This window comes from Phyllostomus hastatus, unplaced genomic scaffold (assembly GCF_019186645.2).
Source record: "Phyllostomus hastatus isolate PE091 unplaced genomic scaffold, TTU_PhHast_1.1 phas_contig_80, whole genome shotgun sequence".
Lineage (NCBI taxonomy): Eukaryota > Metazoa > Chordata > Mammalia > Chiroptera > Phyllostomidae > Phyllostomus > Phyllostomus hastatus.
This window is the reverse complement of record NW_025333960.1, coordinates 20,448,512-20,474,431: the sequence shown is the minus strand read 5'-3', so window position 1 is coordinate 20,474,431 and position 25,920 is coordinate 20,448,512. Positions and strand designations below refer to the sequence as shown.

At 40.8% G+C, this 25,920-nt stretch overlaps 1 protein-coding gene and 1 non-coding gene across 3 annotated transcripts in view; one reads left to right on the top strand and one right to left on the bottom strand.

The window, feature by feature from the left end:
* LAMA3 (laminin subunit alpha 3) overlaps positions 1-25,920 on the bottom strand; it is a 248,937-nt gene that overhangs the window by 18,607 nt on the left and 204,410 nt on the right. For both annotated transcript variants that reach the window (XM_045849829.1, XM_045849830.1), the window contains 14 exons: positions 24,449-24,565; positions 24,186-24,365; positions 23,543-23,685; positions 19,933-20,103; positions 18,363-18,514; positions 18,044-18,206; positions 14,957-15,090; positions 13,979-14,123; positions 11,133-11,252; positions 10,584-10,717; positions 4,381-4,498; positions 3,865-4,005; positions 1,435-1,574; positions 725-856 (listed from right to left, as the gene is read on the bottom strand). In XM_045849829.1, coding sequence (XP_045705785.1) covers positions 725-856; positions 1,435-1,574; positions 3,865-4,005; positions 4,381-4,498; positions 10,584-10,717; positions 11,133-11,252; positions 13,979-14,123; positions 14,957-15,090; positions 18,044-18,206; positions 18,363-18,514; positions 19,933-20,103; positions 23,543-23,685; positions 24,186-24,365; positions 24,449-24,565 — 1,990 coding nt within the window. The remainder of the gene's footprint in view (positions 1-724; positions 857-1,434; positions 1,575-3,864; positions 4,006-4,380; positions 4,499-10,583; positions 10,718-11,132; positions 11,253-13,978; positions 14,124-14,956; positions 15,091-18,043; positions 18,207-18,362; positions 18,515-19,932; positions 20,104-23,542; positions 23,686-24,185; positions 24,366-24,448; positions 24,566-25,920) is intronic.
* LOC123826510 lies at positions 8,895-9,001 on the top strand. Its single transcript, XR_006787075.1, has one exon. It is a non-coding gene; the product is annotated as a U6 spliceosomal RNA (small nuclear RNA).

Below are 25,920 nucleotides of genomic sequence, written 5' to 3'. Positions count from 1 at the left end.
GTGTGCCACACAGGTTGAAGGTTGCTGGTTTAGAATGATGGTGAACATAAGGAAACCTCAGAAGTGAGTTTAGGAAAGGGTTTTTCTTGCTGCATTTGAATAGGGAAGTACTACAGATACGTCTGCTTTTTCTCATGATTGTTGTCTGAGCCTTGAGGGGCAATAGAAGCTCCCAAGCTCCCAACAGGCTGCCTGAGGTTCATGACCAGTCCTGGGCTCTCCCTCTGTCCTGGGGAAGGTTTTGCTTCTTATTTAAAAATAATCATTTTATATCACAAGGACAGAACATTAAAGCATTTGCATGCAAGCCTCTGGCTCTACTCTCTCTGGAATGTCAACGCTGTGGCAGTTTGGTCTCTTAGCATTGCACTGGTCCACACAATCCCTGGCCTGAGAACAGGGAGAGCTGATTAAATCTAACTGTGCAACCTTGATTAAAATGAAGTAATATTTCAGTGTGAATATTTTTCAGAAACATAATCTGAAACTTAATGCTATAACACCTTTTCCAAGGTTACATGCCAAAGCTGCTTCTACAAAGGAAGGCTGGGCCCAAGTGTTTTTTTTCTTTTTCTTTTTTGGTTGTTGTGAGTTTGTTTTTAATGTGTGTGTTATGCCAGAGAAGTCATTCTCTGAACGTGTGTGGCAATCCAACCCCGTAACAACCAATGACGCCATCTGCATTGGCAGGCCGTTCTCATCACACAGAGAAAAGGGCTCATACCTTAGGAAAAAAACGTTGCTGATACAGCCCTCAAAATTATTCCCGCCCAGACGCAGAGAGTGCTGGGAACTTGAAGAGCCTTGTAGCCTTTGGTTGCTTTTCAGAAGCTGGTCATCAATGAGAAGCCGGAGTCTGAAAGAGGAGGGAAGAAAACAAAGGTGAGAAGTGCTGGGGAGAGGAAAAGGTTGTCTCCCGTGGTCAACTTACTGTCTTCAGTGCAGACTCAGTGTCTTTTACAAACAGCAACTCAGTGAACTGGACTTATTTTTAAAGAGCATTTACAGTTTTTCCATGCATTTCTTTTTGCACACATTTTTATTAAAGTCTCCTGCACATTCAGAAAGTGCATACATTGAAATTGTACAGCTCAGTGAGTTCTGCAATGTGAATACAGCAACATCACCAGCGCCTGGATGGAGAACTAACCAGCGCCCCAGGGACTGTGCTGGCACAGGGAGCTGTGGAGCTTCCACTCTCATTACATCCCTTTTTCTCTCCCATTTGGAATATATCACAATGTATGTATCCATCCAGTGTTGATTATTTCTTAATGAGGAAGCTGATATAGAACCAGGAAGAAGGCCCAGACTTACTAGTAAAATAGTGTCAGTCTCAAGGACAAATATTTTACAAGAAAGATACTAGAAAATACCATTAAACTAAATAAAGTAAAATCCTTAGAGCTCTGGCAGACTTGCCATTCTACTCACCCAGAGTTGTCCATTATAACAGATACGAAGTGCAGTAAACCGTCCATGTATGTCTGTGGAGATCTTAAAATTGGGCCGCTGCTGTCCCTGGTGCTGAGTTCGATGTGACCGTCCTCCAGGGTGATGTGGAGGCTGCTCATCTGAAATCATTACAGGGTGTACCCATCAACACAATGAATTTTCACTTAAGGATTATGATTGTATCAGTACTGAATTTACAATCAAAACTAAGTATAAAACAGTTAGGGTGTTTTGACCCAAATATTTTGACTTTGGTATTTGGATCTAAAGATTATTTTTAAATATTTTAACTCCATGTTCATGAATATAAAAATCTTATGCAAATTATTTCAACACTGGTAGATTTGTCAAAAGCATTTTATGGACCTACATTCATAAAGTAATTTAATTTCTCCATTAATTATGCAAAACAGTTAAACCATTTTTAAAATTTTTCTATTTTCACTTTAATTTTGCTAAAGTTATTTTCATTAGATCAATTCTTTCCAGAATAAACTTTAGAATGAAGACTTGACCCATCATTTTTTTCATATGTGATTATAATAATGAACTCTTATGTTCAGGCATTATGAATTTTTAATTTTGGGGTCATAATTTCTAGGAAGTTCAATTTTCCTATGTCAAACTCTGCAGATCTAAATTCTGGCAAGATAATTTGATTGTTTCTGTCAATTCTTAATTTAAAAAAAATCATGGTAGTTTTAGCAATTGCCATTTTAATTTTGTTGATGTTTCCTCTTACCAAGTACAATTTTTGCAGTTTTCAGCAAGATGTAATTCTTCAGTGAGGTTTTAATCTAAAACAGCTTTTATAGTGATGGCTGTACCCATGTCACTTTCATTTTATGTTGATTTTTTTTCCATTGGCAATATTCATCGTGAACTAGGTAAAAGAATGCTGACTGATACGTATTTCTTAGCTAACCCATTATGAAGTTGAGGGCCATGTTCCTAGGATATTTCTAGGATTCCTGCATAGCCTGGGACTCACCTCATCTTTTACTAAGTCAATTAAATCTGCCATCTGCTTATGATCATTTTGTATGTTATGTACCAAGCGTCCCTACCCTTGGCAGAAGAAACAAGTGTTCCATGTCAAAAGAGTAGATCAAAACATCCTGTTTTGATGGAAGAGCCATTCTCACAATCTAAATGTTGGCATGTGCCTTCCTTGCACTGGTTTTTGAAAAAAGTTCTCTAAAGGCTAATAGCAAAGATGTCAAGAGAGAAAAGGCTTCCTTTTCTTATATATATATATGTGTGTGTGTATATATGTGTATTAAATCCTCACCTGAGGACATGTTTATTGATTTGAGAGACCGAGACAGAGACAGAAAGACAGACATAGATGTGGGAAAGAAAGATTGATCAGTTGCCTCCCACATGCTTCCTGACCTGGGATCAAACCCGCAGCCTAGGTGTGTGCCCTGACAAGAGATCGAACCCATAACCTTTTAGTGTATGGGTCGATGCTCCAACCAAATGAACCACCTGGCCAGGGGAGGAAAGGCTTTCTAATATGACACATTCACAGAGTCAGCTACCATCCTTCCTTTCCACAAATACTAGATGTCTGTTGTGCTGGAAATCCTGAATAAACAAATGCAAGAATGGCAGTATGCTATTTCTACTTCTCTTTTTAAATCCCACTTGTTCCACAAGGGGATTTCTAAGTATCAGTTGACTCCCAAGCCTATGTAACTGCACTAGCTAAATCCTCTTAAATTATAGAGGGTATCTCTTTGCTAAAGGGATTTTCTGTGGTTCTGTTGTACATGAGCAAAGAACAAGGGACATTCTTTTCTCCCATTTCTCAGACGTAAATATTGTCCAACTAGCTGCTGCTGCAAAAATGAGGGCTATCTTTTGTGATATCAAAAAAGAATAATGGGGATACATTCTGATTTTTTCATTAGATCTAAAACTTTAAGCTACATTATTATTTATAACAGTTATAATTTACTTTGACTCAAAATATAAATCTAAAAAGAATGAAAATAAGCCCATGAATACACACAAATTCAATTCTGTGAACTCTAATGTACTTTCTAAGCCTGATTTCCTTTAGGACCTAACCTGGGATGAATATTTCAACTTCCAATTTCTGTTCCAAATCTCTCTATTGTATAGATGGCAAACATAAGTCCCGGGGTCGAATCTGGCCCTCCACCTTGTTTTATCTGGCCCAGCACCTTGTTTCTACCTGGTGGCAGCGCTGAGCTCTCCCTTAACTGTTAAGGAGCAGTTACATGTATACAGTCCTAATATTACATTCGGCCCTTTGAAGGCAATCCCAAGGCTGATGTGGCCCCTAGTGAAAATGAGTTTGACACTCCTGCTCTATTGTTTCTGACATCAAACTTTGAGTCAAGTTTAAATCTTGTTCAATATTCATGCCATGTTTCATACCCCTGCCAGATGACTTAATAATGTGCCGCTGGGTTGAAAGGTCTGAAACCCAAAGGAGGTCTGGAACTGGCTGGGCAATGAAGAGTCTGCATAGGTGAAACTCAATTGTCCTCCCCTGGAGAATGAGGCAGACCGCACGAGCTGAAATGCAAACACAATAAATTACTAGCATTACAATCATTTCATGGCTTAAAATCCAACCTTATTCTATGTCTTCTCACAACAACTGATTAATGTGGTTCATGACATCTCCTGAAGAAACTGATTTTGCTTTTCTGAATGATAATTATCAATCATCTATAGGTTTCTATGTGTATAGTTGGTATTCCTTCTTTCTTACAAATTTCATATGCAAACCTAAAGAGGTTTTGCAAGCATGTGGGGAGTGTGTATGAGCCAGCTCTCAGTAACAGTTCTGTGCTACCAGAAAAGAGTCCGAAGTTGATGTGTTAACGAATACCAAAAACAAGTTGGTTGGGGAGCATTCACTCGTACAGCTTTGAACTCTTCACTTACCTCCCAGTCTTCTGAGCACTTCTTTGTTACTCCCACAGTATCATTCAACCTCACTACGCCACTGGTTTTCTTCAGATTCTTCATGCAGCCTCGGAAAGCAGGTGTAGAAATGTTGAACCTGATTTGGGGCACACAGAAAGGACAAGGATGTACCAGACCAGGCTTACCTGAGACCTGGAGCTGAAACACCGCACTTTGCTACTTCTCACCCATAAACAAGTGTGTGCTTTAGGGTTACCTGTTCTCATGGGATTTCTATAAAATCCTTATTTTGTGATGCTGGGAAAATCTACTTTCTTTCTGTGTGATTCTGCATTCTCCGCTTTAAAAATGGAACACTGTAGTGTTGACAGAAGAATGGCCAGTGTCCCCCAAAGGTATAGAGACAGAGAAGATACACAATATGTCAAATTGCTCCCTATCCCGTGCCCATGCAGGAGTCATGGCAATATGTGGTGAAGAGAAAGTATATTAATAAATCAATATACTATAAATATTCATAAGCACATATTAATAAATTAATAAGTAATTTATCAGAGTCAGGAATGCTCTAGAAAAGTTTTGCTCTTTTTTTCTGTCCACCTTTGAGTTAGCCACTTTTAAGTTAGCCTTTTCCCCTGTCCGTTTCTAAGTTAAACTTAGAAGAAACAAACTGTTACTTTTTGGTTCTAGACAATTATAAAAAATGTGGCTTGATATTTAACCAGTGCCAAGCTGGGACAGAGGAAGCACTGTCTGGCCTCATATGCTGTGTCCACCACCTCCTAAGGGGTTGTTGTGAGGATTAAACTAGCCAGTGCTCAGGCAATGCCTGCAACCAGATGTGGACGTGGTCATGAACGCTCAGGAGGTGCTTCTCAGAGGCGAGATAGGCCTGCTCTGGAGCTGTGGGCTCTGGAGCCAGACTGCCTGGGCTCAAGTCCTGTCTCTGCTGCCTGACCAGGCGACGTACCTTTGCTGTGCCTCTATTTTCCCACGTATGCAATGGGATATGTAATCTGTTTCCCAGGGTTGTCAGGAGTTTAAATGAGTTAATATGGGTAACACACTCAAATGGCACTCAATATGGAGCAGGGACTCAAAATGTGATGGCAGACTCAGTAACTGTTCCCATAATGCAACGATTATAAGGAGAACCATCTCTAAAGCAGCTCTTCCCATGCAGCTGCCTTAGTGTTTCCCTTTTGATTTGACTTCTGGCTCTGTTTGACGGTGAATTCACATTAAACATTAACACGCATGAGCCGACTGGAATCCAGGCAAATATTTGTGTTTCTTAAACAAATGATGTACTAAGAAGAACACAAAGCTGATTTCATTATAAATCCCTAAGGCAGCTCACTTTTCTAAATGGAAGGGTGTCTGCATTCATTTTTATTCAATTCATTATAAACAGTTTAGCTACATGCAGTATGCATAAAATTAAATTTTATTAAAGGAAAAGGAAGAAATGAATCCTCACTGGAATTGCAGCATCAGCTTAATTATTGAATAAAGATGGCTTTTTCCCTCAGAAGAGGAGGAAAGTTAATATGAGTTGCTGGAGCTTGTCTATTTATACGAACATTTAGATCCACCCTCTCTTTCATTTCAGTGTGCTTTAGGCACATCAACATCTCCTGAGGCCCTTCTTTCCAGAAAGTACAGGCTGGAGGAAGAAGACAGTGGCAGAAAGTAAGGGGGAGAGAAAGGGCACTAACAGACACGGACGCCTGTTCTGTGCACGGCAGTGTCATGCTGTCCTCACAATGACCTCTGAGGGAGCTACTTTCTCATCTCACATTTCCTGAGCATGTACCACATGCCTGGCACTGTGCTCACTGCTCTGAATCCCTCAACCACCCCGAGAGAGAGGCAGTTACTGTGCCCACATTACAGGTGTAGCAGGAGGCTAAGGGAGGCTGAGTAACCTGCCTGAAGTTGTGCAGCGGGAAAGCAGCAGCACTGGGACCTGAGTGGTCAGTGGAACACACAAGCAAGTGTCACCTGAAGCCCTCGAGCCTCACACATGCACAGCTTGTGCACCCACAGCACTCGGAATGATCATGGCTCTCTCCTGCAGAATATTTATCTGCATCAGAGATGATGAGATGGTAGATTTATTCCACTATTCTTTGGGACATCCTTGTTACTCTGAGTCTTTGAGAGCATAGAGTTCCATGTTTACTCCAGGATGCAGGGACTACACACACTTGCTAGAGGAATGGGACTGCAGAGGGGTACAAGCTGAGGTATTCATGGGCTGGCACTTTGGGCTGTGTATGCACACCATGGACCCCTCGGTTCACAAAGGCTCAGCCAGGTGCCAGCCTGCTGGAGGCAGATTTCAGAGGGCAGTAAGAGCAAAATGTAATCCTAAAGCCAGGGCTGGGTGCTTAGGAAAATGTCCAAGACATCCTTGACTGATTTTACTTTTCAAATTATTTTCATTTTAATGTTTTATTATTATATTCAATAATGTTTTATTATTACACTCAATGTGTCAGTCCTCAGGAAAAGCTTCTTGTTGGTTCGGGACTCTCTGGTACTGTCAGAGATGGTTCTCCCTTCTCATGGGAAACAAGTGGGGTTAACATGTTGCGGCTCCTGACTGGAATCCTAAAGGCGGCATTGCAAGCTCTGGGTCCTACTCCCAGAAGACACACTACAGTGAAAGGAGAAAACAGAACACCCACGAAATCTCTTGGTCAAAGCTGCTTTATTTAGAGATTACTCTAGCTTGCTTTTCTCCACATTAGATTTAAGCACTTCCTACTGCCTGTAAGAGCCTTCCATTCATGCCAGGGCTCAGAATGAACTCCTCTATGCCCACCTGCCCCCAGAGGCCCATGTCACAGGGACTTTCGGGACTCTCTGGACTATCAAGGAGGACCAGAAAGTGTTGAATATATTGCCTAGCATTTTATCTGTGGGGGAGTAAAAAGCCAGTGAGATCTTTCGACTGGCCTCTATGTCCTGCATTTTCCACGTTCTTATGATTTGAATTTAAAAAATCAAAGTGTAAATTTGCCCAGAAAAAGGAAGTTGTCCCTTGTTTGGAAGACCTTAGGACAGGTTACTACGACAAGTGTATATGTGTATACTGATGCATATGCATACCTACATCCATCTGTGTGTTGCTTTAATGGGTAGAGATGATGACAAGGAAAAGGAAGGCTGAGTGCCGACTTAACCCAAGGTCAGGCAGCTCTTTGATGGCTGAGCCCAAAACAGAACCATTTCTTTGGATTTTCACCCAATACCCTTTCCTGGTCAACTTTGCTTGCCTGGCCCCTACATGGCTGTCTGGGGGCCTTCTGCCCTCAGACTAGTGCAAATCACTGAACAATGTACTTCCTCTGAGAATTCCTCACTACTCTGGGTGAGCCCACCTGCCCCACAACCTCAGTACCCAGCTGTACCCAAGCTTGATTCACACCCTCTTCTTCTTGGACTTCTCTTCAGAGGTCTAGACCTTATTTCCCACCCTGTCTTGGCTTCTCCACCTGCTAGCTCAGGACAAACTCAGCACCCCGCTCCTCCCTCCCTGCTCTCCATCTGCCCAAGTGCTAGATCACAAACCATGTGCAGTTCTTGAGCACTTTTCTCCTTTATTCCCCAAAGCCAAGCCACCATTCAGTACTGCCCACTCACTGTCCTAAATATGTTGGGAATCCACTCCTATTTCCTTACCTGCACTGCCATTCCCCTGGTCAGGCCACCCTCTTCTCTCACCACCGTTAATACTCTCATCTTCCAACCACTCCACCTGCCTCTGCTCTTTCCCCTCTTCATCCAATCTCTACCTCGAACCAGAGTGAGTTACTGAGAACCCAGATTTGATCACGTCCTTTCTCTACTGAAGTCCCCCCGATGGCTCCTTACTATGACTTTAAAGATCCTCAGTGGTCTGGCCCCTGCTTTCCACACCAGCCCTGTGGGGCAGCCCTGGCCTGCTTCACAGTGCCCTCCAGTTCTCTGAAAGCTCACCCTTTCTCTAGTGTGTGGCTCTTCGCATAAGCTGACTGCTAGCATCTTTCAGGTCTACCCAGAGGCCAATTTCCTGAGGCCCCCAACTGGATTAGATTCCCTTCCCAGGTCTCCTAGCACCCTGAGCTTCCCCTCTTGCGGCATTGGTCACATTCTACTATCTCCTTTCACCACAGTTGTGGCTCTGCCCTGGTCATCACTGTCTTCCCAACACCCGCCACACTGCCTGATGTCACGGAACACTCAATGAGTAATGAACAAATAAATCATAACCTCAGATGTACACAATAGTGCTACCTTAAATTTCTCTATTTTATTACATTTAGTTGAATAAAATCAAGATTATTGACCCTTCCTAACTAGCTATTCATGATTGAATTGCTATTTAATATTGATGATATTAAATATTAATATCACCTTTTGGCTCCTAATTTCTTCATCTGTAAAATTCAGAGATTACATACCATGACCTACAAGGTCTTTTCCAGTTCAACAATCTAAGGAGTGAAAAATTTCACTCCAAACTCTATTAAAGTGCTAAAATTGTGCTCGCTTCAGCAGTACATATACTAAAATTGGAACAATACAGAGAAGCTTAGCATGGCCCCTACGCAAGGATGCCACGCAAATTCATGAAAGCACTAAAATTTCTCACCTGCATTTTTATCTTTGGGGATGACCCTGAAAACTTTGAAACAAAGATTAGTGCCTCCTTGCTAAAGACGGAGAGATGCTCAAATGCATAAGGACTGTAGAAGGAAAAATACCTTTGGGTAACACCTTGTAATTCATATAAAGTAGTCCTTCCAACTGATTGATAAATTGGAACAAAAAGTTAACTAGCCTCAGATCTCATTTAAGTAATTGTAATTGAACATTCTGGGATTCCCTTAACTAGACACTAACCCGCCCAGGATATCTTCTTTCCGTGCACTACCATCAGCTCTCTTAAACCCTTTTTGGAAGATATAAACAAAATGTAAACGTTTTTGTTAAGTACATTCTCAAAGTGTTTTTTCCTCATTCAGATTAAGCTTTACTTCCTTTTAAATGAATTTAATTCATTCATGTATTCATTAGTCTGGGAAACAGGTTTGCATGTATTCTATGCTCAATAACATACAGAGGGGCAGGTGGTACAGTTGTGCCTTACATTCTAGAAATACCCCCCAAAGGCAGCAACCCCAGTCCAGCTTCTGGTGCCCAGGACTGCTTCTCCAGCATGGGATTGCCCATGCTGTCTTACATTACCTTTTTTTTTTTTAAATCCTCACCCGAGGATATGTTTTTTATTGATGACAGAGAGAGAAAGAAGAGAAGAGAGAGAGAAAGGAGAAGAGAGAGAGAAACATTGATGTGAGAGAGAAACATTGATTGGTTGCCTCCTATACGTGCCCCAACCAGGGACCAAATCTGCAATCTGTGTGTGTGCCCTGACTGGGAATCAAACCTGTAACTTTTCAGTGCACAGGATGATGCTCCAACGAACTGAGCCACCCGGCCAGGGCATCTCTCACACTACCTTTAAGGACCTAGGGCCACAGCCTCCATTCTAATTGGCAGCATTGTCACCACCATCTATGTTCCTGTGGCTTCTCTCCTCCCAAGAATGATGGGGGGGTGGCACCCTCACCACCCCATCTAGTATTTATAGCCTGTTTTGCTCTGTTGTCTAACACTGTTAATACTGAAAAGCCAACTTTTTGTGTTTATTTTCAGTGGAATTTAAAATATGCAAACTAATCAGTAGCGATCCTAACCACTAAGAGAGGCAATCTGCTTCCTTAAAAAATATATATAACATCTAGCCCTGGCTGGTGTAGCTCAGTGGATTGAGTGCAGGCTGCAAACCAAAGCATCGCAGGTTCGATTCCCAGTCAGGGCATATGCCTGGGTTGCAGGCCACGGCCCCCAGCAACCACACATTGATGTTTCTCTCTCTCTCTTTCTCTCTCCCTTCCCTCTCTAAAAGTAAATAAATAAAATCTTAAAAAAAGGCACATACATATTTTAAAAAATATATATATTATCAATATATTAATATATTGATATGTATGTATTAGTATACATATATTGATAATATACATATACTGATAATATATGTATTAGTAATATATATATTAGTAATTAGTTATTAGTAATATATATTAGTAATTAGTAATTAGTAATATATGTAATATACATATATTGATAATATATGTATTAGTATTATTATATGTTATATAACATCTTACCTTTCCCTGATTGAAAGTGGAATTCCTCCTAGATAATATGTGTCAAAATGAAATATTTTGCTGTTAATTGTAACATGTTTAGAATTCACACTTATCCGCATACTTTTGTGGGCGTTTCCAATTCGGATCTGAATCTGAAATACAAGGGAGGAAACTCAGTGAGCAATGGGAAATACAGGAATCCTGTTCACAATGCTCCAGAGTTACTATGTTTTTGTCTTCCTTCAGATTTATTTATATATATGACATAGCACTTCTGCATTATAAAAATGTAACATTAAAACATTTAATATTTATATTAATATTTTAAAAATTAATATTTACATATTTAAAGCATTAATAGAAAAATTTGCATTTGAAATTGTGTTTTACATATGCCATATACACGTTAACATATTTCATGCCCAAATGTTCAAATTTTAAAAGGACATGTCTCTCGGTTAATAATTACAAGTTCATCTGGTAATAGAAAAGTGTTTTGGGCACTGGCTTAATTTGAAAGGACTAAGGATATTCAACAGTTTAAGTAAACAGACTCAAAAGATATACCGAATGATCATTCCCATCGTTTATGATGTCTCCAACTCCACTTTCCTTTGGTGGCTCTGAATTCAGTTTGTGTTGCACCAGGAGACGACCTTCTTCTACATTTAGAGAGAGGAAGTGATCCTGGAGCAGGGAAACAATGTCGATTACCAGGGGACTCAACAGAGGAAGAGCTGCCACTGGCTCTCAGCTGCTCTCAGGTTACAGACTGTTCTCAGCTCCAGCTGCCTCCTTAATTAAAAGGGACAACAGTGCTGCAATATCCAACCGCCGGGATGGGTACGATGGTTAAGTGTTATGAATCTTGGCAAGCATCATATACAGTGATTGGCACATAGGGAGGATGCAATAAATGCTAGCTACTATGGCTTTGTTTCATAGGAATCTATAACCAGCATGTGCAAATGGAAACCAAAAAGATACAGATCATTAATGTCATGAGAAAACGACCACTCCTCTTGGGAAAATGTATGGTTTTACTCCAACCCCAGGCATTTTCCACCATCTGTTTTCTGACTTATTGTTATGTCTCAGTCTCATTTGCTGGCTCACTCCCCTCTGACCTTCAATTTAAGTGTTAGGGGTTTTTTGGGGATCCCACACAGGACCTCTTCCCTTCTACCACTGTCTCTGTCTCACAATCACAGACACTCCTGTGGCTCCAATTCAGGTGTGCCCAGGAAGCTCAGATGTTTTTCCCCAGCCTGGCCCTGCCTTTGCAGCACCAAGTCTTACATCTGATTACCTTACTGTTGTTCCTGGCATGACTCACAGATCCTCAAACTCAGAAATACTCTAACACAACTTATGATCTGCGTGCCTCTCACCTGCTGCCAAGCCTGTCTCTCTGCCCTTCACACTGCTCTCTCTCCTTTCTCTCACTACTAATCGCTTTCTGAGCTGGCCACGAACCCACTAGAAGTCATTCTTGATTCTTCCCCTCCCTCTTCCATCCAGTCAAATCTTGTCAATTCCACCATTTCTTAGCTTTCTCTCCATTCCATGCTACCTAGTCTCAGCCACAGTCCTTCAGGGGGCTTGCACAGCAATGACGCACTGCCCCTCCATGTTCACTCTGTGCCCTCTCCAATCCATTTTCCATTCTGTCACCAGAGCAGTCTTTTGAAAATGCCTGTATGAGCAACATTACCCTTTTTTGCCCTCAGGATAAACCCCTAACTCCCCATCAGATGCTCTGAGGCCATGACCACTCCTCCAGTTCAATTTCTCTGTGGTCCCTCTGGCTCTTTGTGTCCCAGCCATGTGGGACACCATTCCATCCCCCATGCACCCTGCCCTTCCCATGCCTTAGTTTCCTTCTTGCCCCTCCCACCACATGGATCACCTTTCTGCCCTCTCCAATTTACATACTGTCTCATACTTGTCCTCTAGCTCTCAGATACAGCAACCTTTGTTCAAGAAGTCTTTTCTGTTACACATCTTCATTTCACCTCAAACTTTCCCTCTATATGGCTCATCACTATTATGATGATGTTAGTTGACCAATTAATGAGCATAAATCTGTTTAATATTTGTCTTCCCATCTAGCACACAAGGTCCTCGGGGGCAGGAATCATGTCTGTCTTGGTCGTTTTGTATCCTCATCATGGTGTAAGACACATACTTGAACCATCATCTCCCATAGGGCTTGAAGATTTGCTTTTATACCATTCCCTGTTGATAAGAATGCCTCTCTTTGAAGTCTACTGCCAGAGTCCTCATCTAAAAGAAAAATCAGTCCTTAGCTAGATCCTAAACCTTGCCCTTAGAAGCCAGTTAGGGTTCATCAGACTTGTAAATAACAGAATAACATGAACTCATGAGAGTAATCAGCCAACCTTTGTAACAGCAGTACTCTTGATCATTTTCTCTTATTTGGTTGTTAACAACATTTTGTAAGTTTTCTTCTCATCTAAGTAGTATTTCTGGTTTTTAGTCTCACATAACTTCAAAGCGTAGTACAAAGAAGACCTTGTTTTGGAAAACAACTGCCTTGTCCTGAAGATGCTGTGTGACTTCTCAGCTCCACATTCTTCAGTCAGGTCAGGACCTCCCCAAACCACCAGAAATGGTTTAGCCTTGGAATCTCCTGGAGAGTCCAGACCAGCGCCAGAAAGAAGTGTTGGACCAGGTCTATGTCCTCACCCTTCAGGTAGAAGGGTCTGGTAAAATCCCAAGTGCCTTGTGAATTCCACGTTCTTAGATGGGAGATCCCCATTTCTCCAAAAATGCTACCTAATGAAGCACCTATAGAAGGGCTATTTACAGGAGCAGACAACGCCCAGCCCGTCTACCAGCAGATGGCACTAATGATCATCAGAGAGCATAACTTTGGACTTTTCTAAACTGGAAGATTCAAGATTGGCCTCTAAAAATCTCAGCTGCTTGATAACAGAGAAGCTTTCACATCTTGGATAGTCAAGGGTCAAGCTGATAAAGACAATCTCACATAGCCTGAGAAGAGTACAATGGAGGTACAAACAGCCGAAGGACAAGCAGTCTAGCTCCCAGAGACCCCAGGAAGTCTGTGTGTGTTTTTATGCAGAATAAGTACATTATTAGGCAAGTAGTATTTTTCAAAGAATGAAATTGACATTGAGAATTGAATAGGAAAGGGGTGATTTCTCCTGGATTTTGGTGGCATGTTCTCGAATTCGTTATTACTTGCCTTAGTAAGACACACATTCCCACAGCCAAAGAAAGTAGAATTGGGCCAAGGGGAAGGATGTGGGTAACATTTACACAATGTCTTCCAGATCTAGTTGGTTGTTTGTAATAACCCAGTTACCCCCAAATTGATCGATTGAATGGACATATTTGCTAATATTTAGATGTTTGTTATAGGTTACCTGGTTTTCTGCAAAGAACAGCAAACCTCTATCCACAGTGGTCTGAATCGTCTGTCCAAAGGTTGGAAAGTGGGCGTTTGGTAGAGTTGGAACTCGAGCATAGCCTGTACCTTCAAAATAATTTCTGTCTGATTCTTCCTTTCTCCTGTCAATATCAATCATTGTAAGTTAGAACACAGCAACAAAGGACTACCACACAATTGTGTTTACTGACACAAGATGCTGCTATCTGAAAAATGGAGCAAAACATATGCGACCTACTTGTCATTTCTTAAAAAGAAAACATCTTTAAAAGGTTAAAACAGCCAGCCATTTCTCCTGAATGTGCTCTTATGCTCTTATGATACTTAAACCCTAGTTCAATAACAATATTTGAGTCCCTTTTGGAAATATCTACTTAGAAAGATGTAGCCCAGCATCTGAAGAGCTTAAAATGTAAAAAAAAAGAAAAGATAAGAAATTATTAATTTGAAATGTAATAATTTTATTCTGAGTAATAAATGCACAGTCTGTTTCATATTAGAATATTCTAAATTCTAAATCTTTTAACTAGAGGGAAACTGAGGAGTTGGAGTCAGCAATTTTCATTAGATCAGATGTCAGAGTACCCAAAAAGTCATGGTGTACTTTGTGGAGCATTATTTTTTAAAAATTTACAGCAAATATATACTTTTGTACCTAAATCAGGTACCATCCACACAGAGCATTTTGTGGTGGGGGATACCGAAAATTTAAGTCAGATTAGCTTTTTCTTTAAATTGAGAAAACTCTACCAATCTAACATACAAATTAAGAAAAGGTTACCATTCTTCGATTTTAAGGCTAGACCAGCACTGGTGCAGATAAGCAAAATTTAAGAACTACTAGCTCAAATCAACCAGCGACACTGACAGCATGTCAATGGCCATCTTTTATTATGTATTATACCTGCAAGTTATAAAAATCACTTTATAGAGACAGTTTCCAGGCTTCATTTACCTTCTACAAGGCTCCACTTCAGTTGTATTGAGATTGAAAGTTTTTCTGAAGTTGTACAAGCTCAGAACATTTTCATTGAGGTCATCTAATTCAATACAACCTCTGTACAGAGGGAATCTAATGCTTGCAGGAGGCTGAAAAAAATGAAACAAAAAATCTACTAAATGAACAAAGGATAATGATCAGGTTGACCAAGAAACAGTATGAATCTGTCACTTTTAACCATGAAGATACCAATAGATGGCTAAGAATGTGGATCTTGGAACCAAATGCCCTGGCTTTACTATTTGTTAGCTATAAGACCTTGGGCAAGTTATTTAACCTCTTTGTCTCAGTTTCCTCATCTGTGAAGTGGGGATGATAATTAATGATGCTTTTTAAATAAATATACTTAGCATATATCACTGAGCAAGGTAGTACTCAGTGTGAGCTATTATCTCTAAATAAGTTTTAAGAATATATAGTCAGGTTTCTAGTCAAGATGGTGGTGTAGGCAGACATAGTCCACCTCTTTGCACAATCACACTGAAATTACAACTACAATATAGAACAACCATCACTAAGAACCACTGGAAATCAAGTTAAATAGAAGTCTGACAACTACGGATTATAGGACCACATCCATTCAGAGTGGTAGGAGGGCACAGACACAGCATGGGCTGGTCCCACATCCATGTGTGGTGGATAAAAATTGGGGAGGAATATCTTGGGGGTAAGGAGTCCTAGCCCCACACCAGGCCTCCCAGTTCAGGGTTCCAGTGCCAGGAAGATAAGTCCCCACAACTTCTGGCTGCAAAAAAAAAAAAAAAAAGTGGGGATTGAGTCGGTGGAAGAAACTGCTGGAGCCCAAAGCAGCTCTTCTTAAAGAACCTACACATAGACTCACCTACTCAGACTCCCTTCCTCTGAGCTCCCGCACATGAGTAGTAGCTTGTAAGGCACAAGTGGCATATTGGGAGAAACTGAAGTGTCTGCATCAAGGCCAGCAGAGGCCATTGTCTCTTTTCTAAACCCTCCCCCAACAGATCCAGCAAGCTGGTGCCATATCTGGGACTCCATCAATCTGGCTAACATTGTTTGACATACATTGGAGATCCCCAGAGACTCTGCCCCACCCAACTTACAGGCCCACCCAAGCTGCTTTTCCATATGAATGGTGTGTCTTGGCTCATGCTTCATAACTTCCTAAATCATATCAAACAAGCAAAGCTGGCCTCAGTGAGCCCCAGGCCTGATGCTAGCAGCAGCCAGCCTAGATTCACACCTTTATTTTGCCTGGAAATCTCCAAGCCCAGCAGCCATCCTGATTGCTTTATAGCTCAGGCAGGGTGACCCTGGCAAAACACAGGTAGGGGCTGACCTTGGCCTGTACCTCCCAGGAAACCCCAGGGCCAGCACACACAGTGGACAGCTGTAGACCATGTAGGAGAACCACAGGATGCAAAGCTGATCCTCCACGGGTACAGCTGATCCTCCACGGAAGGTGGAAGTTGGTGGTAAGTGGTCATAGCCAATACTTGCAGCTGACTGGCCTGGGTAAATCCTTCCCATGATCTGCAAACAGCAACAAGGCTCAACTACAAGAGGAGGGTGTTCTCAGTCCACATGAAGGGTGTATCTCAAGTACCCAGCTTGGGTGAAATGGAAGACTGTGCCACTGGACCCTACAGGACACCTACTACATTAAGCCACAGTAGCAAGACATGGAGTCAAAGCAGCTCTACCTGATACATAGAAACAAACACAGAGAGACTGCCAAAATGAGGAGACAAAGAAACATGGCTCAAATGAAAGAACAGTTCAAAACTTCAGAAAAAGAGCTAAATGAAATGGAGGTGAGCAATCTGTCAGATGCAGAGTCCAAAACACTGGTTATAAGGATGCTCAAGGAACATAGTGCGGATTTCAATAGCATAAAAAAGATCCAGTCAGAAATGAAGGTTACACTAATTGAAATAAAGAACAATTTACAGGGAAACAACAGTATAGTTGATGAGGCTGAGAGTCAAATCAATGATATGGAACATAAGGAAGCAAAAAACAGCAACAACCAATCAGAACAACAAAAAGAAAAAAGAATCCAAAAAAATGAGGATAGTATAAGCAGCCTCTGGGACAACTTCAAGTGTACCAACATTCACATCATAGGGGTGCCAGAAGGAGAAGAGAAAGAGCAAGAAATTGGAAATCTATTTGAAAAAATAATGAAAGAAAACTTCCCCAATTTGGTAAAGGAAATAGATAAAATAGATGTACCAAAGGTTAAAGATAAAGAGAGAATCCTAAAAGCAGCAAGAGAAATGAAGTTAGTTACCTACACAGGAGTTCCTGTAAGACTGTCAACTGATTTCTCAAAAGAATATTTGCAGGCTAGAAGGGATTGACAAGAAATATTCAAAGTCATGAAAAGCAGGAACCTATAGTCAAGATTGCTCTACCCAGCAAAAATATCATTTAGAATTAAAGGGCAGATAAAGAGCTTCTAGACAAGACAAAAGTAAAGGAGTTCATCATCACCAAACCATTATTACATGAAATGTTAAAGGGACTTAAGAAAAAGATTAAAAGTATGAACAATAAATGGCAAAAAATACAAATCTATCAACAATTGAATCTAAAAAACAAACTAAGCAAACAAGAACAGAGACAGAATCACAGACACAGAGAGCATTTTGATGGTTGCTAGATGGGAGGGGGATGTGGGGGAATGGGTGAAGAGGTAAGGAAATTAAGAAGCACAAATAGGTAGTTACAGAATAGCCATGGGGATGTAAAGTACAGTATAGGAAATGGAGTAGCTTAAGAACTTATACACATGAACCATGGACATGAACAATGGTGGAGAGACTTGCCTGAGAGAGTGGGGGGTGCTGGGTAGAGGAGGAGCAAAGGGGGAAAAATTAGGACAACTGTAATAGCCTCATCAATAAAATACAGTTTAAAAAATATAAAATAAAATTACATGTAAAAGTGAAAAAGAAAGAATATATAGTCAAACCCATCTTTTATATGTGATAGGTAGACAAAAGAGGTCATCACACCATGTTAAAACTTACTTTCACTCAGTGAAATAACATTTGCACTTACTGTAAAGTCAGGTGGGTAACCTCCAACATAAAATACAACATTTTCAGGATCCAAATTGAGGAGTGTGTTGCTACTTCCACTTTCCATGTCATGGAATCGAGGTTTAGCTGGTTTATTGGACGTGGCTTGGGAGGTGTAATTAAGTGTTGCAAACTGATAAATTCTGTTTCAAAACAGATAATAAAGTTATATAAAAATTTATGCAAAAATGAAAAAATCAAAGCCAACATTCTAAAAATGGGGTCCAGCAACATGTCCAACTGAAGTTTGGTGAGTGTGAGTCAGATTAACAAAGAGCAGCAGTCTATCAGGCTTGTACCTCTGAAATTTCACCCGGTCCATAATTGCCTCCTGAGTTTCACTCTTGGTCAAGATCTGGTCCACCTGTAGTTCAGCTTCACGTTCTCCCAGGTTGTAGATACACCTGAGCTGGCCATTTTCGACTGCCATGCCGATGTAGTCCCTAGAGGCCTGCAGGCATAAAGTCTACCTCAGAACACTGACACACACATTCTCTCGACTTCCCATCTGAAGGGAGTGCATTTCAAATAGCTAACGGGTTTTACACAAGAAGCCTTGGGGAGGAAGGATAAATGAGGTGTGTCCTTATACAGAATAATACAGACAGAACACTTAACATTAAATAAAGTCTAGATGTTGTTGCTCATGGTATAGTGCACTCATTTATTCTACAAATGTTTGCCAAGTGCCTCCCGCAAAGAGGAACCAGATATGGACTCCGGCCTCCATTAGGTTTTAGTCTGGTAAGAGAGATAAGCCATTTTTGTTTTCCCCGTACCATACAACATTCTCTGAACACTGAGTGCATGCCTCTGTTACAACACCTACCACCCTGTCTCATCACAGCTACATATGTATCTTTCTCCCATTAGAATACAAGCACTTTAAGGTGGATACAATTTTTTTAATTATAGTAAAATATCCCATTTTAACTAGTTTTAAGTGTACACTAAGTACACTTAAGAAACAGATTTTTGTTTATTATAAATACAGGGTGTGGCACCTAGTAGGTATATGGTACAAATTTGTTGAAGGAATAAGTAATGTGCATTTTGTCATAGTACAAAGCAAAAGGTCATACCATAAGAAAGCTACAAATACAGCATCAACACTTTGAAGCAGAAAGAATGATTAATAATTGCATTGATTTTAGGAATCTTTAAATATGGCACCCACTAGTGACAGCCAACCATTTCTTAATTGACAGAATTTTCAAGAAGTGTGTTTCAGATATTTCTTCTCCAAAAATTGTATCCTAACCCAATCTGTGATTAGCTTTTCCTCAGACAATTAGGATGAAGACGTGTATTTTGAGTGGAGGGATTAATGCTAAAATGAACTCTTTGAAAATGCCTGTGAGAGCAGTGGTTTGTGTAGCATTTAGAATTATTGAGATGCGGCAACTGGATTTCTGATTAATTAGGTAGGAGAGGCTTCCTCTGCTCTGGTCCTCATCCACAGACAGCCACCGCCCCACAGGCTTGAGGAAGGGCTGGGGCTGGACATTCTAAGCAAGAGAAGAGGGTCACAGTTCTGTGAGGAAGAACTGTCAGTGTCTATGAACCCTGATACGGCTGCCCTTTGCGTGGGGAGAGAGGCCGATCTGTAACCCCAGGCATGTGTGTGCTCATGGATACGCACATGGTGCCCATGGGTCAGGCCCATCTGGTGAGGCCTCTAGAGCTGCCAGCAGATACCAGCCTGTGATTGACAGAAGTCTCCTTGTGGCTCCATCAGAGGTGGGGACGTTTGTTGATGTGTAGGTGGGATTTCTTCCTGCTATGCCAATGGCAGTGACACAGTGTTCTCACGCATCTCAAAAACTATATTCTGTTTTAAAATAAGAGAAATGTCCAAGCAATACTCACATCTTTATTTCCAAGGTACATCACAAACATATTTTCAGTCCTTCCATTTTCTCCTGACTGAGGTCTTTGGAGAAACAAAGAAAGAGATGTGTAGCCTTTCAAATCTTCCAAGTCATTGGGCAGCCGGACTTCGACACCAGATTTACCATTGAATCTCATGGGGACAGCGACCTGTGAGCGACAAGAGCTATGGTGTTAGGCCCTGGCTGGCGTAGCTCAGTGGATTGAGCGTGGGCTGTGAACCAAAGTGTTGCAGGTTTGATTCCCAGTCAGGGCACATGCCTGGGTTGCAGGCCATGATCCCCAGCAACCGCACATTGACGTTTCCATCTCTCTATCTCCCTCCCTTCCCTCTCTAAAAATAAATAAATAAAATCTTAAAAAAAAAAAGAGTTGTGGTGTTAACCATTCTACCTCGGGGAAAGTGGGTGTGTTCACAGTGGTAGCTTGCGACTTTGCAGCTACTCCTTTTCAGTGTATACCAGCCTTTCCCAAGCTGTCGTGATCAGAAACAAAGGAGTGTGGACGTCTCCCAGGCCTGGACTAAAAACTCACGAAACTGTTTCAGGAGCTGATAGTCAAGCATTCATTTTCTTCCTGTTTATCAGCCAGGGGTCTTTGAGAAGTTATTTAGTTCTCAGTGCCAGAGATATTACCATTATTATACTCATAATTCCAACCCTGGAAGTTTTTGCGCAGCTGAGTTAACACATATGGAAGCACTTAGTGTGAAGTCTGGCATATAGTAAATATATAATACCTCAAGAAAAACATTTGTAATCTTCACCTGAGAATATGTCTATTGATTCTAGGGGGAGAGAGAGAGGAAGAGAGAGAGAAACATCAATGTGAGAGAGAAATATTGATTGGTTGCCTCCCATATACAGCCCAACCAAGGGTCAAACCCTCAAGCTTTTGGAGCACAGGACAGTACTCCAACCGAGACACCCGGCCAGGACAAGAAAAAAATTAACGGAACTTGTAAAGGAACTGTTTTCTATGAACATATTACATGTGATGGTTGCAGTTATTACAGGCATTCAGCCCTACAAATGAGTGTATCAAGGCCTCTAAAATAGTGCTTCCTAAACTCTTTAGTGAGGACCCTTATTTTTGTCTAATCCACCCTGGACCAAGTCTTTTTAAAAGATATATTGAAAATTAAATTAATATAAAAGTGAAATAAAGAAGGCATTTATTCCTCTGATTCCATGTTTGGATGTTGACGCAATTCAAAATTATTAAAAGCTTTGACACATCCCAATTTTATACTTGTGTGTAAAAGCCTGGTAACAAAAGCTCTCTGACTAGAGCTGGTTTGTGGACCGGCTTTGGTAGCTCTGCATTAAAACACAGAAAAAAAATATTCTCAAACAATCTAAAGAATGACACTCCTGGAATGATACCTACACCAACTGTAGATTTGACCTATGAAGCAATTAAGTATTTATGGAGGACCATGTGTATGCAAGGCACCGTGCAGTGGTGGTGGGTGTGCTTAGTGATGGGTGCGCCAGACTCTCTAAAGTGTTCGTGACTGAGCTCCCCTCACCCACGTGTCTGGCTCATTTCATGCTTGTCTCTTCTTCTCACTCCCGAGCATACGCAGCCACATCCTGAGTACTGCCTGGCATGACCTTGTGCTTTTTTTGTCACCTGGAAAACTCCTACTTGTTAAAAATTAGTTTTAATTAAGCAAATATTTCAAGAATATAAGAAAGGATGGAGAGTACACCTGTATATGCAATACCATCCTAAGAAACTGAACACTGCTGATATAATTGAAGCCCCTGGTACCCCACCTTGTCCCTGTTCCCCTCTCCCTTCTCAGAGGTCACCGCTACCCTAAATTTGGATTCCCAGCCAGAGTCCCATGCATGTTTGAATGTTGTTACTAAATATGCATTTGTCTATCAACTGTAACTAGTTTTATTTTTCATGTTTTAAATATTTTTATAAAAAATGGTATGATCAAACCGTGCACGTATTTTTACAACCAGTTTTCCTTGCCTCACTCTGTTTTTAGATTTATCCGTGTTGATACACCAAGCTCTAGCGTACTCACATGTATTGTTGTATGGGCTTTCATTGTATAAATTTATCATAATTTCACCCATCTCCTGTTGATGGGCATTTGAATTTTTCCAATTATCTTTTTGTTATTTAAGGTGTTTTGCATTGAGTATTCTTGTATGTGTCCTTTTGTACTATCCTGAGCATCTCCAGGTAGAAATGGTTATTTCTAAAACCTGCACAACACACCTATATCCACCCGCTTAGAGTAGTCTGTCACCAGCTGTCACTCAAGGCAGCTGGGGAGCAACCTGAGTCCAGGACTCCAGCTTAATAATAATCTCTGTGTCCTCGGCACCCAGGAGAGTGCTGTGTAAGCCAGGAGTTCAAAAGCACTTGCTGATTATTTTTTGTTCCCTACTTACATGATACTTTTAGCCAGGAACTGTTTTACATTAACTTATTTAATCCTAACACTCTCATGAGGTCTGTACTATCATTTACTCTGCTTACAGATTAAGCAACTGAGTCACAGCAAGAGGAAAGGGCTGGCCCAAGGTCTTGTAGCTCGTATGTGACAGAACTAAGATCAAATCGAAGGTGGCCTGGCTTGGTCTGACCAAAGCACCTAACAACGGAGAAAACAGATGATCCTTCCTGGCGTGGCTCACTAGCTCTTGACCACTGTGCTACTACACACTTCAGATTTTGCTGAATGGATTAGTGAATGAACATAGAAGAGCAAAAGCTAGAAACACATTCTTTTTCATTTGGTTTTCATAAAGCATGCACGGGTACGAAGAGGGTACTGTCTTCCTAACTGTGCCTTGAATTCCTTGTTTTCCTGCTAAAGGTTTCATATTGACAGCACTTCTCTTTCCTACAGAAAATGGGCAGAATTTCAGGCTCACAAGAAGTAACACGGAGCCTAGAGTCAATGACAGTGCCTCCCGGGCAGAGATATTCTGACTTGGATCTCCAACCCTCTATCTCCAAATATCTCACAGCAGGGCTGGCTAAAAACACAGGATATTTTATTAATTTTATATTAGGACAAAATAAATTATGGGAGAGAAGTATCAGAAATTCAAGTAAATTATGTCAGATTAAAATGAGAAAGACTGATGGATCAGAGCTAGAATGATGGAAAATTGCTGTAATTCTATGTTCAGAACACTGCCCTTCCTGGTAGGAACTATTTCTCCATCCTCGATAAAGGTGGACTCTACAACTGCCAAGTTACAGTGAGAAAGTCGGTCCTGAGCAGTGTCACATCGGCACACTCTGATCACAGAACCCTTACTTAAACTTGCAGTTTTCCAGCTGGGGCCTGGAGGAAAACCCTTCTTCCTGTCTGCATACACTCAGTGGGAAGGAAACTGTTTCAGGCCCCTGGCATACCAGATCATTTAGGGGATGAAGGGGAAGTGCACTTTTGAAGAACAGGAGGAGGTCAACTTTCACATTTTGAGCAACCAAAGAATTAGGGCAAGAAAGGCAGCAGATTCTTGAGTAAATAAATGCCTTTCTTTTCTTGATGAATGTGGTGACTTATCAGAGAAGGAGCTTGGCTGCCTGGCAATGCGGGCACACCTACCTTGTTCGCGGCATCTCTGGCCTGCTGAATGAGCTCTCGGATGCGGTCCACGTTATCGGAGATGTTGCCCAGTGGCAACAGCTGTTGGTTGATACTTTCAATCTTGCTCAAAAGATCAGGCAGCTTGTTGGTTAATCTCTTTACTAATGGTGAGATTACAAAACATAAATTTATAATTACAAGCTGAGAAAGGTTACATACAAATGTTCTCATTTACAGTACTTGTTAAGTAGGATGTTTGGGTCCCAAATGTTGAACAGAATGACTTGGAATCAGGTAATAGCTTTTCTAAACATGTCAGAGATTTTACTCAGCAATGTAGAAATCAAATCATCTTTTTTGAACACTATAGGAAAAATATCTTTGTTTTCTAATCCTTAATTATCAATCATAATTTAATACCTCATGATCCAAGGACCTATACCTCCAATTTCTAAAGTGGAAAATCAACAGCAATGTTCATGGATCTTACCTGGTCCTTCTAACTAATAGAATATCCATACTCCTTGAATGTGTTATATGACACTGTTTTCTAATGTTTTAATTTCTAAGATCACACTTTATCATGGAAGAATTTAAACTGGCCAAAGCACATAACAATGGAGAAAGTGGACCATCTTTCCTGGCCAAGAACACGTGCTACCTGAGTTATCCGCATCCGTGAGAGCCTTGTTGAAGTCTTCGCTCTGTGTTCTCCCATAGGTCTCCTTAATTCTTTCCACATCTGTCTGAATGGGGTTGAGCCCATCCAGAACCTCATCTGTGATGTCATTGGCATTTCTGACCATGTTCCTTGCATTATCGATCATACCACTGATATCATCTAATGCACACACAAATAGGGAGGTGTTAAGTATCTAAACTAATCAACGGAAGACGCCAAGTACGGGTTCAGGAAATGCTGACCTCTCTCTATCCCACGAAGATCATCACGGATGGTAGTAATATTGGTGTCTATCACCCCTTTCTGAATGGTCATAATTTTCAGAGTTTGCTGTAGCTTGTTCAGAGCTGGACTGATTTCTAAAACAAAAAATAAAGCATTAGGAGGCAATTACTCTATGAATTTTGATCCTGTGTTGATATTAGTGGCCCTTAAGTAGCTAGTGACTGCATGGCATTGAGCAGACCTACATTTAAGGGAACCTCCCACAGATGCCCACTGCTTGTGTCTACACCCACAGCTCCAGGGATCTCTGGTTACAGAGGTCAGGAGCACAACCTCCTAGGAATACACATGAAGAAAGGGAAAAGGTTAAAATAACAAAGGAGAGGGCTTAACTTCCACTCTGTTTAGGACAGAGGTCTCAGCTTAGTGAAGGAAAGGGATGTGTTTGTCTTGTTCAATGCTGTGTCCTCAGACAAAGTGCTGTGTCTGGCACTAGTCAGGGCTTGATATAAGTCCCTATTTATTGAATGAGTGAGTGAATGACTGTATGAATAAATGAACCACTGTATGAATGAGTGAACTCATGAATGAATAATACAGAAAGGATGCTTCTTCAGTCTCAGAGCATAAGAAAGGAGTGTTGCTATCAGAGCCTTACCTAAGCAAACACACACACAAGTAGGCATTGCTCATTTCCAAACATTTAAGGAAATTCAGTGAAAGGAGCAGAACACACAGACATTCCCAGTTGATAATATTGGCACTTTGGGATCATGAAATATGATTGGTGAATACTTTAAGATGAAATTGATAATAGAAGGCTTAAATTATGATTCCAGGACTGGTTTAAATAACAATATAGACAAAAACCATATGATCTCTCTTGTACATAAAATCTAAAAACAACAAAAACTCACAGATACAGAGAATAGATTGGTGGTTGTCAGAGGTGGGGGTAGAAGGAATGGGTGGGGGAGTCAAAAGGTAAAAAAAGATAGAGCTGGCAGAAAATAAAAGAAAAAAGTAACAATGTAGTTAGCATCCTAAACCTATTTAAAACACTGATCCTCACTTCTTAGCTCAAATTTTATAGACACTAGATGTCATACAAGAAAATTTTCATTGTTGAAATTTGTTAGGTAGATGATATATGCTAATATGTATTTTTTATATTTTATTTAAATTTTATAGAGAAAAGAAAGGAAGGAAGGGAGAGAGGGAGGGAGGAAGAAAGGAAGTTATTTAGTTATTAGTAGAAGGCATCTAATCACTCTGGAAGGACTAAGAAGCTGAGGGAGGACTGCCCTGCTGTGAATAACCATGAGGAACCAGAGAAAATCAAGAGACAACATTTTCAGAACACAGGAATTTGGTGAGATTGAGACAGCTTCTTTTTTTAAAAAATTAAATATGTGAAAAATTTTCAATGATAAAATTGATGGTTAAAAAAATTCTCACACTTCTCAGTGATGATGGTTTTTGGCACTTT